Here is a 12,789-nt window from a genome sequence, read left to right as displayed (position 1 = left end):
AAAGCGGAGCTTTCCATGCAGGGACAAGAAGCGCGGCGTCCCTGCTCCCCGGCGGGGGCACAACGGGGCCGGAGCCTTCCTGACCCGTCCCAAAGCACCCCCAAAACACATGCGTCCCTCTGATTCCCCTTTTTGGGGTGTTTGGGGCCAGGGGATGGGAGCTGGGCTTTCCAAGGGGGCCGGGGGCTTCTGGGGAGGGGAGGGGAAGCTCCCCCCGTGCAGCCCTCGACTCGGAGCGGGGGGCCCAGCACGCGGGGCCGCTGCTCTCCGCGAGCGCGGGCTGATTGCAGTGACCACCGAGATCAGTGGAAAACATTCCTGGAATTTGGGTTGGACCCTAAAAGGAAACACCAAGCCACGCGAAACCTATATAATCCCGCGCAGCAGCACCTCCCCTTCCTCCCTGTCCCCGGGGACGTGGGGAGGGGGAGATGCCCCCCGGCCGGGACCCCCGAGCCCCCCGCGGGCGCTGCACCGCGGGCACGGTGCCGGGGGGTGGGGGGCTTCGCAGCTCCCTGACCCCACAACAGCCGGGGGGGGCTCAGAAGCCGCCAGTCCCTGGGGTTTTAGAGGCAGCTCCCGGAGAGCCAGCAGCCCGGGAGGAGCTTTTCGGGGTTGTTTTCGCAGGGCCGCGTGTGGGCAGCGAGATGCTGGAAAGGGGCCGTGTTGTTGTAGGTTTGTTCCCGACCGCCGGACGGCCCGGACCATATGCTCCGGGAGCTTGTGACCGTCGGTTGCTCAAGAGCAACCCAGGTCGGCGGCGGGGTTTGTTTACCAAGAAAGCGAAGGTTAGGACTCCTGCCCGAGCGCCCCACGGCCCTGGGAACCGGAAAGGGAGCGGGGGGAGCCACGGCGGGCAGCCCCGCGGCCGGGCTCGCGCGGGACCAGCCTCGGCTTCCTCTGCTGGGCAGGGGTCAGGAAGCAGAGGAGGAGGAGGAGAGCGGCACTGTCCCCGTGCCCCCCGCCGCGTCCCCCCCCCCATTCCCGCACTGACCCCGAGCGATCGGGGCAACGGAACCCGAGCCGCGTTTACGGCGCGTAACACAAGCAGAAGTGGGAAGCGCCTGACTCATGCATGCTTCTGGCCGCTCCGGCCGAAAGAAACCCACCGGCCAGATGGCTTGGCCGGAAAAGGAGGAAAAAAAATATAGTAAAAAAAAAAAAAGTTAGAGAGAAGGAAAATAAAAAGTCCCGCCGGGCTGGGCTCAAGGGCCCCGGGCAGGGGCTGCGGGGGCATCGGGAGCCGAGCAGATGAAGGGCAGGAGCTCACCTTCCCATCGCCCACGGGGCCCCCCGGAGCCCCCCACAGTGGTCCCAGCTCTCGCCAGGAGCATGGGACCCCAGGAGCTGCTGCACCAGGGGGCTGGAAGCAGCATCTGCTCCCCCTGGGCTTGCAAAGGGTCTGGGGTAACAGGGACCTGGGGGGCTCCGGTCCCACCCAGAGGTAATTTTGGGGGAGAACAGACATCGCTGTGTCTATTTTAAATATAAGGAATGGTCGGAGGTGCCTTCAAGGCAACCCAACCCACGGCTGCCCCAAAGGCTGGGGGTGAGCAGCGCTCCCCGCTGGGTGCCGGGGGGCAGAGAGGGGCTCCTGGCAGCAGCCCCTGCGCACCCCCAGGGTTCAGGGGGTCTCCCCCACTATAAGGTCACCTCGTGTCCTCTGCCAGGCCCCCACCAACGGCCCCAGCCGTCCCGCCAGCTCGCACTTCTGCGCCCAAGGGCCGTTGTCACCTGCAAGAGAAAGCAACATCCCCGTGAGCGGCGCTGGGAGCGGGGGCACCTCTGTTCTGGGGGACGAGTGGGGTCCCTGCAGCCCCTTCCCGCCCCCTCAGTGCTGCCCTACAACACCAAGAGCAGCACGGGGCCTGGCGGGCAGGGTTGGGGTTCCTAAAGGTTTATTTAGGGGCAGGGCTCATTTCTTGGGGGCTGCCCACTGCTGGAGTGGGGCCGGGCACAAGGCGGCTGCCGCCGGCTCCAGGCGTTAATGAGCGGCCGGGCAGTTCCTGCGCCAGGAGCAGGGCGTCCTCATTAGGGAGGCTGCCCAGCCTGAGCGGATTTGGGCTTCTTAACGAGCGAGGATTTGAGCTTTAATTAGGCAGGGCCGTGGCCGAGGTGGGTGGCGGGGTGAGCAGCAGCTGAGCCGGGCTGGGAGCCGCGTCCCCAGCGGTGGCAGCTCCGGTTCCTCAATCCCCCGGCCACAGAGCACCGAGGGCTGGGGGACGCCACCGGGCTCGTCCCCCTGTGCCCCCCCTGCACGGCCAGGGCTGGCACGGAGCTGTCACCCCGCCACTGCAGGAGGTCCTGCGGCGTTACCTGTGAACCACAGCAGCGTGTCGGGGCCGGCGAGGCGCCGCAGCCGCCCCACCAAGGCGTCCATCTCGCGCAGGGCGGCTCCGTAGACGTCCCTGCCCGGCGGCGCGGTCACCTCCAGCGGCACGTGCATGTGGGCCAGCGCCACGTAGAGGAAGAAGGGGCGCCCGCTGTCACTGCAGGGAACAGGGGGAGCAAATCCAGCTGGGTTAGGGAGAGGGGAAGGGGAGGACGGCTGCAGGAGGTCACCGCGGCGGTGGCACTGCTGGGCCGGGCACAGGGAGCCGTGACCCTTCCAAAACCAGCCGGCTGCAAACCCGCCCGCCCCGCGGGACGCTTGGTCCCGAAACCTCAGAGAACCTCTGGAAGGAAATGGGAAGGAAAGGAGGATCGCTCCTGGTTTTGGACAGCGAATCAGGCAGGTGGGGTGGCCGTGGTTTGTCCCCCACCGGGTAGGGCACGTTCCCGGGGGGCACCTTCATGTGCCCACACCTGCCCCGGCACCGCCGCCGGGAGGAAGCGCCAGGACGAGCGCGCAGCTTCCCCCCGTGAGTCACTTCTTCCCCGCTCCTGTTGAAACCTCCCCGGTGCTGCTTCCTTCCCTTCCTGCTCCCGCGGGTGCCAGGGCTGTCCTTCCCCGAGGCGCTCGCGTTCGGGACGGGCTCGCCCCTTCCTCCGGCCCCCTGCACCCCACGGCACCCAGCCAGGAGCAGAACGCCCCGCACTGACGCGCCCCTCACATCCTTCTTCCTCCCCTCTCTCCCGGGGCCCGTTTCGGCATTTTGCACCCCCCCCGGCATGCTGTGCTCGTCCCCTGCTGCTCTGGGAAGTTATTTCAGAGGAGGATGAGCAGCACAAGGACGACCCCGACGCCGCAGCCCGGCCCTGGACAGGGAGCGAGGCACGTTCGCTGCAGCGTCCCACTCGCCGCGCGCTGCCCCGCTGCCTGTTTGCTTTTAAATCATCAGAGGACACGTCCTGTTTTCTTGTTTACGGCTATATTTATCTCCTCCGACGAGGCCGCTCTTCCTCAGGGACCTCGGAGGGGAAGGGTGGGATGGCGGGCGGCGGGGAGGGGCCGGATCCCGGGGACGTGCCTGCGTGGGTGCGCGCCCCAGCCCGTGCCCGTGCCCGGCCCCATCGTGGCTGGGGGGAGCCAGGGGCTTTTGGGGTCCCCCCCCGACCTGCGTTTCCTTCCTTTGCCCCACGCGCGTCACCTACGTTGGGGCCACAGGTTCCCAAATCTCACCCCTCCCGGCACAGCCGCTTCATTGCCCAGCAAAACCGGAGCCCCTCAAATTTTTGTGCCCTCTGAGCGCTGCAAAACTCCTGCAAAACGCTGGGATGGAGGAAATGGGGGGGGGGGGGCTGCAAAGCCCTGCATGGGCACGGCCACGCGCTGCCTCCTTCTAGCGCAGAACCTTTGTCCCTGGGACTTCAGGGTGCCCGGAGCAGGGTGCTCAACACGCCGGGGAGGATTTTGGCACCCGGGGGTCGCTCGCTGCCTTCGCGAGCTCGCGGAGAGCACAGGAACCTGCCCGAACCCCGCAAGAGCCACCGGGCGCAGGAACGTCCCCGGCATCCCCGTGACTTCTTATCGGCAGAAATGCCTGAGCGAGGCCCGTGATCAGCGCCGTGCTGGGGCAGGGCCACTTGGCTGTCCTGCCACCACCTGGGGCACGGCACCGCCCGGCTCGCGCCTGGAGCCCCGAAGGGCCGCGCGAACACGGGGAGCTTGTCCCGGCCCCTTCGAGGGGCTGCCGTGAGCAGGCCGGCACGCGGACCGGTGGGAAACAGGCTGCGGGGCCCAGGGGAGCACTGCCCTTACCCTGGCACTCAGCTGGGAACCCCGTTTGCCTTTTGCATTCCTAATTCAGCCCCTCTCTCTCCCGAAAACGGAGCAAACGTTTAATCGATAACTTAAGACCAACGTCCTTGGCTTTTGCTCCCGTGTTTGCTGTGCTCTGAGTGTCCCGGGCAGAGCCAAATCTCACTGAATTGCTCAACCTTGACACGGCTGGTTAAAAAAACACCGAGATGACAAATCCTGTGTTCTTTTCATTGCCCCATAACAAGTGAGTCAGGCAGAGGAAAACTGAAATAAGCCATCAAAGAGAGGGAGAGGAAAGGCAGGCACCTGTTTAATCCTGTTCTCCATAAACTCAGACAACCCCAAAACAGCACCCAGATTTATCCAGAGTGCTGACGCAGCCCTTTCCGTGCAGTCCCCTCCTCATTTCTCCCGTCCCTTTGCCCCCGTTGCAGCCCACGGCCTTTTTTTAGCACCCCTGCACACGCGGCCCCCAGGTGGGTGCTGAGCAGCGGGCACCACCCCCGAGACGGCCTCGTCCCGCGCTGCAGGAAAGCGTTTTGCAAAGTCACGGCTCCTAATCCTCGAATAACAGGGATCAGCACTACGAAACCCGTCAGCAGGGCTCGGGGGCTGTCGTCTCCCAGGAGCTGCTCCGCACCTTGGGGAACGGCAAGCCTGGACTCCGCACGGCCCAGCACCACTGGGGAAGGTCGCCCACGATGCCTGGTGATCCCCAGGTGCCCCAGAAGGAGCACAAAATGCTTGCAGAGACCCACGGGCTGGCAGGGGGACGGGCACGGGGACGGGGACAGCGTGTGGCACCTCACCTTGCCCTCCGGATGAAGCGCGCCGCCGCCTCTGCGTAGCGCTCCGTCAGGCTGCTGAGGTCGACGGGCTGCTGGACGATGGTGAGGTTCTCCAAGAGAGGAAGGGCCACGTCCGTGTAGCACTCCTTGTCGGTGGCGCTGCGGGAAGAAGGCACCCCGTGCCGCTCGCACCGCAGAGGGGACCAGCAGCACGCCGACGTCCCCGCGGCACAGGGCGCTCGCCGCCCCAGCACCCCACAGCTCACCTCCCCGGGGCATTTCCAGGGAGCACGCGGGAGGAGACGGCGGCAAGGAGCAGACCGAGGGGCCGGGGCCGCAAACCCCAAATCCCACCTCGCGGTGCCGTGCCCGGAGCCGTACCTGGTGGCGGCGCCGTGCCGCGGGCAGGGCGGGCAGGGCGGCACGTTGTAGCCGGGGGTGTCCGTGCAGCCCATGTCGTGGCTGTAGGGGATCCCGAAGTAATAGTCGAAGCCTGCGGGGCAAGGAGGGGGTCAGCAGGAGCCAGGCGAACGCGGGGCGCTCGGCTCCGCTGCGTCCTTACCGCGGGCAGTGGGGTGGTGGCGGCCGTGGTGCCCCAGGTGCCATTTGCCTGCAAAAACCAGAATCATTTCAGAGGTTAACTCGGCTCCGGGCGCTGCCGTCACAAGCGACTACCCGCAAGGCGCAGCGCAGGAGGTTTTAATCTAGCAGCGAGAAAGGCCACTTGTTTGTGCTGGCCTCATTTCCAGAATGCCTTTTTTTTTGCAGAAAGCCAGCAAAAATGCCGAAGGTATCTCGTGTCCGTGCAAATCGACCGTCTCCAGCCTTAAAAGGCTCTTTGAGGCCTCTGCGTTCGGAGGAGACAACCTTCTAACCTAGCACAAAGAACCAGCCTCATCCTCGGGTCCTCCACGTCCCGAGGCTTGCTCACACCGAGCACGCTGATAGGAGAGGGGGAACAGCAAAAATGGAGCAGGAGCAGGGAAAGGGAGGGCTTTTGTGCCAGTGCAGCCCCAACACACGCGATCGGGGGGAGCGAAGGACTTGGTGCTGGTGGTGCACTTGCAGGTGGGGCGGGTCGTGCTGTAGGGGCAGGAGGGCGCCCAACGTCACGGACCAGCAGCACCAAAAGTCCCTGCCAGCACCTGCTGCGTCACGCCCGGCATCACGCCCGGCATCATCACACCCCCGCGGGGCGTGCGCGGGCAGAGCCGCTCAACACCCTCACGTTTCCTAAGGAAAATTCGGCGTTTCCAGCGCAGGGTTAAGCAACCACGGCTTCGACTGGAAACTGGGGCAGGCCCAAACTTCAGGCCGCGTCTTACGCTTGGATACGAAATCTGGGGATTGCGGGAAGAGGGGGGGGAAGTGCAGAATCCCTCCCGCTCATCCTTTAGGCTTTCCTTTAGCTGCCAGCTACCCGCTGTGCCTCCTCCGTGGGGGAAGGCACGGACACCTTCACCATGGGCACCTTCATCCCGGCCGGTGCCTCCCCCAGCCTTACCTATCGCCCCCGTGCTGTACCCCGCCGCCCGCAGCACCTCCGCCAGCGTGGTCTCGTTGAGGGGCAGGCCGCCCGCCGAGGTGACGGCGAAGTTGTGGGTCACCCCGTTGCGCGCCCCGAGGCGCCCCGTGAGCAGCGAGGCGCGGGACGGGGAGCAGGTGGAGGCGGCCGAGTGGAAATCCACGAACCTGGAAAAGGGAACAGAGCCTGGGCTGGCGAGACCCGCACGGGGCGGTGCTGCCCTGTCCCTCCCAGCTTGCCCGCACACAACCCTCTGTGCCCCCAGGGATGAGGGGCTGGTGCTTGCACGTCCCAGCTGTGCAGGGACCTGCACCCCAGGGTGCCGGGCTCTACCCACGAACCCAAAACTACGTCGCTGAACCCCTACTGGGAGGGAGACCCCCTTCGCTGCAGGGCAGAGCACCCAAGGATGCTCATTTTGGGCCAGGGAGGGGGCACGGCCGTTACCTTGTCCCTTCGGCAGCCAGCTCATCCAAATTCGGCGTCTCCTTCGTCTCGGCCCAGTTGGCCCCGAGGTCCCCCCAGCCCAGATCATCCGCCAGGATGACGAGGAAGTTCGGCCGCCCCTGTGCCGCGGGGGGAGCGCGGAGTGCCGCCAGCAGGGCGAGCAGCAGCACGGCCCGCAGGGACGGGGTCCCCATGGTGCCACCCGGCGTGGCACGGCCCCGCTCGCCGCTGTCCCTCGCCGCGATGCCAATGTCCCCTCTCCAGGCACTCCTCCTCTGCCGGGCCGCCTGCCAGGCCGGTGCTTCGCTGCCTCGCCTACAGGGCCGGCCAAAACGCCTGCTCCAGCTCTCGTGTGCAGGCACAGCTGATATTCCCAAACCCAGCGCTGGCAGAGGTGTCGTTCTTAGAAGTCAGGCACTCTCTTTGAAGTCGCTGTCACCCTATTTTTAACTTGCTTTGCTTCCCGGTAAATACCTCATCAAGCACAAAACCGAACTGTGATTTTCCCCTCCAGAAGCGCGCTCGATTTGTGCAGCAGCTCCTGTTGGGGCGACGTTCGTGTCTGGCGGGCGGCTCTTCCCCTGCGGAGCTAACGCACGGCGCTGGCAGCAGACCGCGGCCTCGGCTCTGCGAAGTGGACAAAGAACCGCCGTGGCTGTCCCGACGACCGTCACGCTGTCCCTGGCCTCATCCGGGGGCCACCACCACGAGATCGCCTGTGCCAGAGACACACGGAGCCATCAGGACCTGCAGGAGCCCCCCGGACCCCGGCCGCAGGAGCGGTTTTGCCCTGACGTTGTGCCCCTTGCTGCCCGAGTGCCCGCCCGCTGCACAGGAACGGTGCCCGTGCGCTGCAGCCAGCCAGGGCAAAATAAGAGAAATCAGGCAAACCGGCAACGCAAAAAAGCCCAGAAACTTCTAGGATTACAGGATTAAGCACAGCGCTTCGAACTGGTGGGCTGGCTTAGGGCAGGGTTTGGCCACAGGCGGCAAAGAGGCACCAAGAGCGAACACCCCAAAAACCGACCGCGGGGACACGGCTGTGAAAGCCAACCTACGGCCAAAGCGAGGTGAAGCTGCTGAGCTTTGCCAAAACCACGCCGAGCCCCGCACAGGAGCGTGGCAGCAGCAGGAACGCGCCCCGGGGACGCGTGGCCAAGCAGGACAGGAGCCACGGAGATAACCCAGGAGGGCAAGGAGGGAAGGGAACGGCCACAAACCAAGGGACGACGCGACAGGAGGCAGGAGGGGGGATCGGATGAGCCCCATCTGTAGGCCGGGAGATTTGCAGCTGGCAAAACGATTTATTCGCGGGTTTGCCACGCGCGTCGTCAAAGCTCGGCGCCGTCAGCTCCGCAGCACAGCAGGGCAGCGATCAGGGATGTAGCCCAATTCGCGACCCGTTGCCCAGAGCTCTCCTTCGCAAACTTCCACGAGGGCCTCACGGCTCCGCACGGCGGCCCCCGCACACAGCCCTGTGCCCATCGGCACCGTTGCTGACCGAGGTGAATGCTCTTGTCCAGAAATTGATGTAGGATTTCATAACCCCTGCCTAAACGGGAGAGGAGCGGGGCCACAACTGCGATTCCTCCCCGCCAGCACCGGGCGGTTTCAGAGAGGTGTTCTCTGCGGGGACCCCGAGCCCCTCGTAGGGACCGCCGCCCGTCAGAGGGGACGTGGCAGGCACGTGGCTCGTAGGGAGCTGAGAATTGGGGCTCCCGCACAGCAGTGGCAGGGGAAGCCCACACTGGAGTTGTGCTTTAGCACACGAAGGGCCGGGGCGCACGAGCAACGCGCCGGGGCTCTCCGCACGGCGACAGGGCAGGAGGACTGGCGGGGGGGCCATTCAAGCGGTTCGGGGGGGGGGGCGAGGAAAAGGACCGAGTTGAGCCGAGCTCCACGTAAGCATCCCGGCTGAGCCGTGCTGAACCCGGCCGGCCGCAGCCTTGCCAGGAAGCCACGCCGTGTAATTCAACCCTCCGGCACCTCCACCGGCGTCCAGCAGCTCCCGGCTCCCCGAGCCGAGCCCCAGCAGCCCCGAGCATCCCGCAGCCGACCCCTTCCCGCGCCGGGGCTGGCCCCACGCCGTCCCCCTCCCCGCGACCCCACAAAACCCCGTTCCTCTTGAGGGCCCCAAGGACGGAAATCCAGCCCGTGCGCTCCCTGCGGAAAAGGCACGGGCAAGGTTACGTTTTTTTAATGCGAATGCTAAAAAACGAAGCCAGCTGCTCGGAGGCTGCCTGCTAATACGAGGGCTTCTGGGTTGGCCTGGCAGGGCAGCTTCTGGCAGGAGCGATAGACCGCAATTACAGCCGCCGCACCTCCGCCTCCCCACGCCCGCCGAGCATCCAGATAGCGAGAGGCAGCCTTGAGCCTTGGCAGGGCTGCCTGTTTGCTTTGGGGAGGTACGCCGGCGTGACACGGCTAAGGAAAACAATGGGGCCGTTTTCAAAGGACGCTCTCTTCTCTCTAATTTACGCGGAAAGCCAGCCGGGGCCCCGAGCTCTGCAGGAGCGTCGGACGGAACTTCTCCATCTCTGATCCTCGGGAGCCATTTGGAAGGGACGCGGGGTCAGGTGGTGGGAGCATGGCACACGCCTCTCGCCCTGCTCCCCCTGCCCACGCCGGGACTATCGGCAGCGGGTCCAAACCCCAGCAAGGCGCCACCTGCATCGCCCTCCGCGTGCCCGTGTGCAGGACCGGGACGTGCCCGTGGCTGCGGGCACCTGTACCCGCACCACCTGCGGGTGGGCAGCAGGGAACGGGGCTACTGGGTCCCCACCTCGTTATGGGGCCACCCATCCCCGCCACAGCTTGCCCCACAGCACCGCGTCACTCGATCAGAGCTTGCAAAAGGCAGGATTGTGCCCACGCAAGGCAGCGTGCCCCGAGGGGCGCTCCCACCAAAGCCCTGAGAGCCGGCAGCTGGGGGCTGCCCGGCGCCCCCTGCCCAGCCCTGCCTTCACCCCCAGCCTCTCCCCGTGCTCCCCCCCGGCCCCCTTGGCCCAGGTGCCTCCCCGGCCCTTTTGATCCCCACTTCCCGGGAAAGTCTGGGCTCCGCTGGCGTTGTGCCCCCGCCGCACGCCGCGCGTATCCTCGTATCCCCTGCATCATCCGCTCGAGCCCAGGCGCCCGCACGGCACGGAAGGCAGCGCGGCGCTGCCTGTGCGGGCGGCTCCAGCTGCTCCGCGGGGTTTTCTCCTTCAAACCCCCTTGCGAGGACAAACCGGCCCTAAAATGAGCCCCGGTACCTGCCGGGAGCTGCGCCTCGGCAGCATCCCTGCTCCCCGGGGACGCCGCTGCAGCGGAGCCGGACGGCACCCGGGGGACGGAGCTGTGCGACCGTCTGCGCCTCTTTTAGCTGTTTCTGCAAAAAAAAAAAAACAACCACGACTCTGAAAAGATTCTCCCAGGCTGCCTACGGTGGGAACATGGCGCCTCGCTTCGCGCTAAGCAGTTGTCAGCAGGAAACGCTGCACCGGCGGCCGCAGCCCGATTAGCTCCTCGTGCATAATTAGCCCCGGGAATCGAGGCCTCTTCCCCCTCCGGATAACCCGCCCGGAGCTCCCCCAGCATCGCGTGGGCTTCGCCGTCGCACCGGGGACTGCTTGCACGGGCATCACAACAGGCACTTTGCAGCTGGGAATAATTACCAAAAAAATAGCGAAAGCGTGGTTTTACGAGGCCGATAATGCAGCTCGCAGAGAGAAAGGGGGGGATAAGGCAGAACCAGACGAACCAGTTGAGGAAAACCCCAAAGCACCGGCAGCCTGCGCTGAGCAGAGAAGGAGGAATAGGAGAAGGCACCTCCGGGGCTGACCTGCCCGGGCAGGCGAGGGCAGCCGCCCGCTCTGCCCAGGGATGCCACCGGCACCTCCTAACCCCGAGCGGCCAAGCTCCCTGCCCGGCGCTGCGCAGATCCGTCACCTGTTTATTACACATTAACCCGAAGCTGACAAATCTCGGGGCCAGCGCCATCGCTTTCACATTTTTCGCATGCTTTCACCTTTTCGCGCCTGCCTGGCGAGCGGAACGGCAGGGACCAGGAACCCAAACCCCAGCCCCAGCACCACACGAGGACAGACGCCCGGCCACATCCCGGCAGGGGGAAAAATCCTCGTTTCGTTCCCAAAGTGATCACGCACGGGCTTTATTTCTGGTTCGAGCGCAGCAAAGGGCAGCAGGTGCCTTGTGAGTTCTCTGTGCAGGGCAGAGGGTGCACGAATCCTGCCTCCTCGTTACCAGCACGTTTGGCAGTGAAGCCCCGCTCCCGGTAACGCCGTCCCAACGGCGCTCCGAACGCGGGACTTTATTCCAGGAAAAGGTTTTGGGCTGGAATAGTTTATACCAGTTCCCCTAACAGAACAAGCAGCGCTGACAAAAACATACTTCTGCAGATTTACTAGGATTTCTGCCAGGTCCCGAGACGTGGGGGGGGGGGGGGGAATGTTTTTCACCCATCTCACTGCTGGGTCTTTCAGAGCAAACATTACACATGTGGAGCAGGGCCCGGCGAACCCGAGCAGAATAAATGAACTGCGAGTCCCCGAGCCGGGCGGTGGCTGGGGCCCTGCGCTCCCTTCCCCACGCGCCTCCGCTCCTGCCTGATTTATGCCCGCGGACGGGGCGCTCGCTCTTTGCTGCTGCGTTTTGCGGAGCCGCGCACGCCGCTCCCGCGGAGCTCAGCGCCCGTCGGAGGCAGAGCCCGGCCCGGGAACGGAGGGCGAGCGACGGGGGAAAGCGGCCGGGCTGGGGACGCTCCGGGAGCGGCCACGTGCCGGGCTCCGACAGCCCCCGTCGCTCCCCGAAGCCTCGCCGCGCTCGGAAAGCGCCGGGGAGAGGAACGGGAAGGTGAAGCAGAGAGGGAGATGAAAAGGACTGACAAGAAATACCAGGCAGTAAATCGCCCTCGCGTTGGGGCTCTTTTCGTGCCAGAGATATTTGCATTCTGATTTCTCCCCCGGAGGCACAAACCTCTCCTGTCGGCCCAGAACCACTCGCGCCCGTCGCTGCCAGGAAGAATTACGAGGCGGGGAGGGCGACGGGGGCTCGCTGGGGTCAGCGGCCGACGGAGCAGCATTGCCGGGAGGAATTAGTCAAGTTAATCGCTTTGTCTAAGTTACCGAGTGGGATCGAGAGCTTATTTGCCCCATTTGCTAGAAGTTGGCCGAATTTTGCCCCCGCTGCCCACTAAATGTACCCGTGCGGCCCCACCGGCAATTCCCATTGTGAAAGAACCGAAGGGACTGCAGCCGACCCGAAAGCAGCAGCCCTGGCGGACGGGTCAGGGACCGAAGGAACGTCTCACCTCGGGTAATTGCCCCAGGGCTCGGAGCCAGCATCGCCAGGCTCCCCGTTACCCCAGGCTCCCCGGGGCAGCGCAGTGCGAGAGGGCAGCGCCCGTCGGTGCCTGGTACAAGGCGACACCGTCGGTGCCAGCGCGGCACCGCGAAGCCGGGCACCGCAGCGCTCCTTCCCTGCTCAAGGACACCGGCAGCTGCAGCTTTTTCCTATTTTTTTTTTTTTTTGTTACCGATCTCAAGGAAAATTAGGGGAAACCCTGCAGCGCCGTGGCTCGAGCTCCAGCCCTGCAGCTGGGCGCAGGAAGCCGCCGGCCCGTGCCGCGTTTCCAGTGCCCCGCTCCCTTCCTCCCCCGGGCACGTAGGTGCCGAGCCGGTGCCGCCCGCTCCCGGTTTGACCCGCACGCCGCCGCCTCAGCTCCCCGCACGGCGAGATGCTCTCCTCAAGGAGCTGCCCGCACGGCGCGGAGGGGACGTTGCGCGTGCCCCGAGCCTCCGCAAACCCCTGCGCCGGGGCTTCGGCGTGCAAACGCTGCTCCCGTCCCGTCCCGCTCCTGCCTCCCGGCTCCCCGGTGAGCCTGAGCC

General features: G+C 65.5%; 1 protein-coding gene across 6 annotated transcripts in view; it reads right to left on the bottom strand.

The window, feature by feature from the left end:
- The window catches only part of ARSG (arylsulfatase G), a 43,627-nt gene that overhangs the window by 9,639 nt on the left and 21,199 nt on the right, over nt 1–12,789 (bottom strand). For 5 of the 6 annotated variants that reach the window (XM_083804932.1, XM_083804931.1, XM_083804928.1 and 2 more), the window contains 7 exons: nt 6,905–7,620; nt 6,437–6,624; nt 5,495–5,542; nt 5,314–5,425; nt 4,954–5,091; nt 2,317–2,489; nt 1,654–1,734 (listed from right to left, as the gene is read on the bottom strand). In XM_083804932.1, the coding sequence (XP_083661058.1) occupies nt 1,654–1,734; nt 2,317–2,489; nt 4,954–5,091; nt 5,314–5,425; nt 5,495–5,542; nt 6,437–6,624; nt 6,905–7,098 (934 nt within the window). In that variant the 5' untranslated portion in view covers nt 7,099–7,620. Of the gene's footprint in view, nt 1–1,653; nt 1,735–2,316; nt 2,490–4,953; nt 5,092–5,313; nt 5,426–5,494; nt 5,543–6,436; nt 6,625–6,904; nt 7,621–10,155; nt 12,186–12,789 lie in introns of those variants that run through there. The other variant, XM_083804929.1, reaches the window with a different exon arrangement.

This window comes from Anser anser (assembly GCF_964211835.1).
Source record: "Anser anser genome assembly, chromosome: 19".
NCBI classification, from domain to species: domain Eukaryota; kingdom Metazoa; phylum Chordata; class Aves; order Anseriformes; family Anatidae; genus Anser; species Anser anser.
This window is presented reverse-complemented; position numbering and strand designations above follow the sequence as displayed.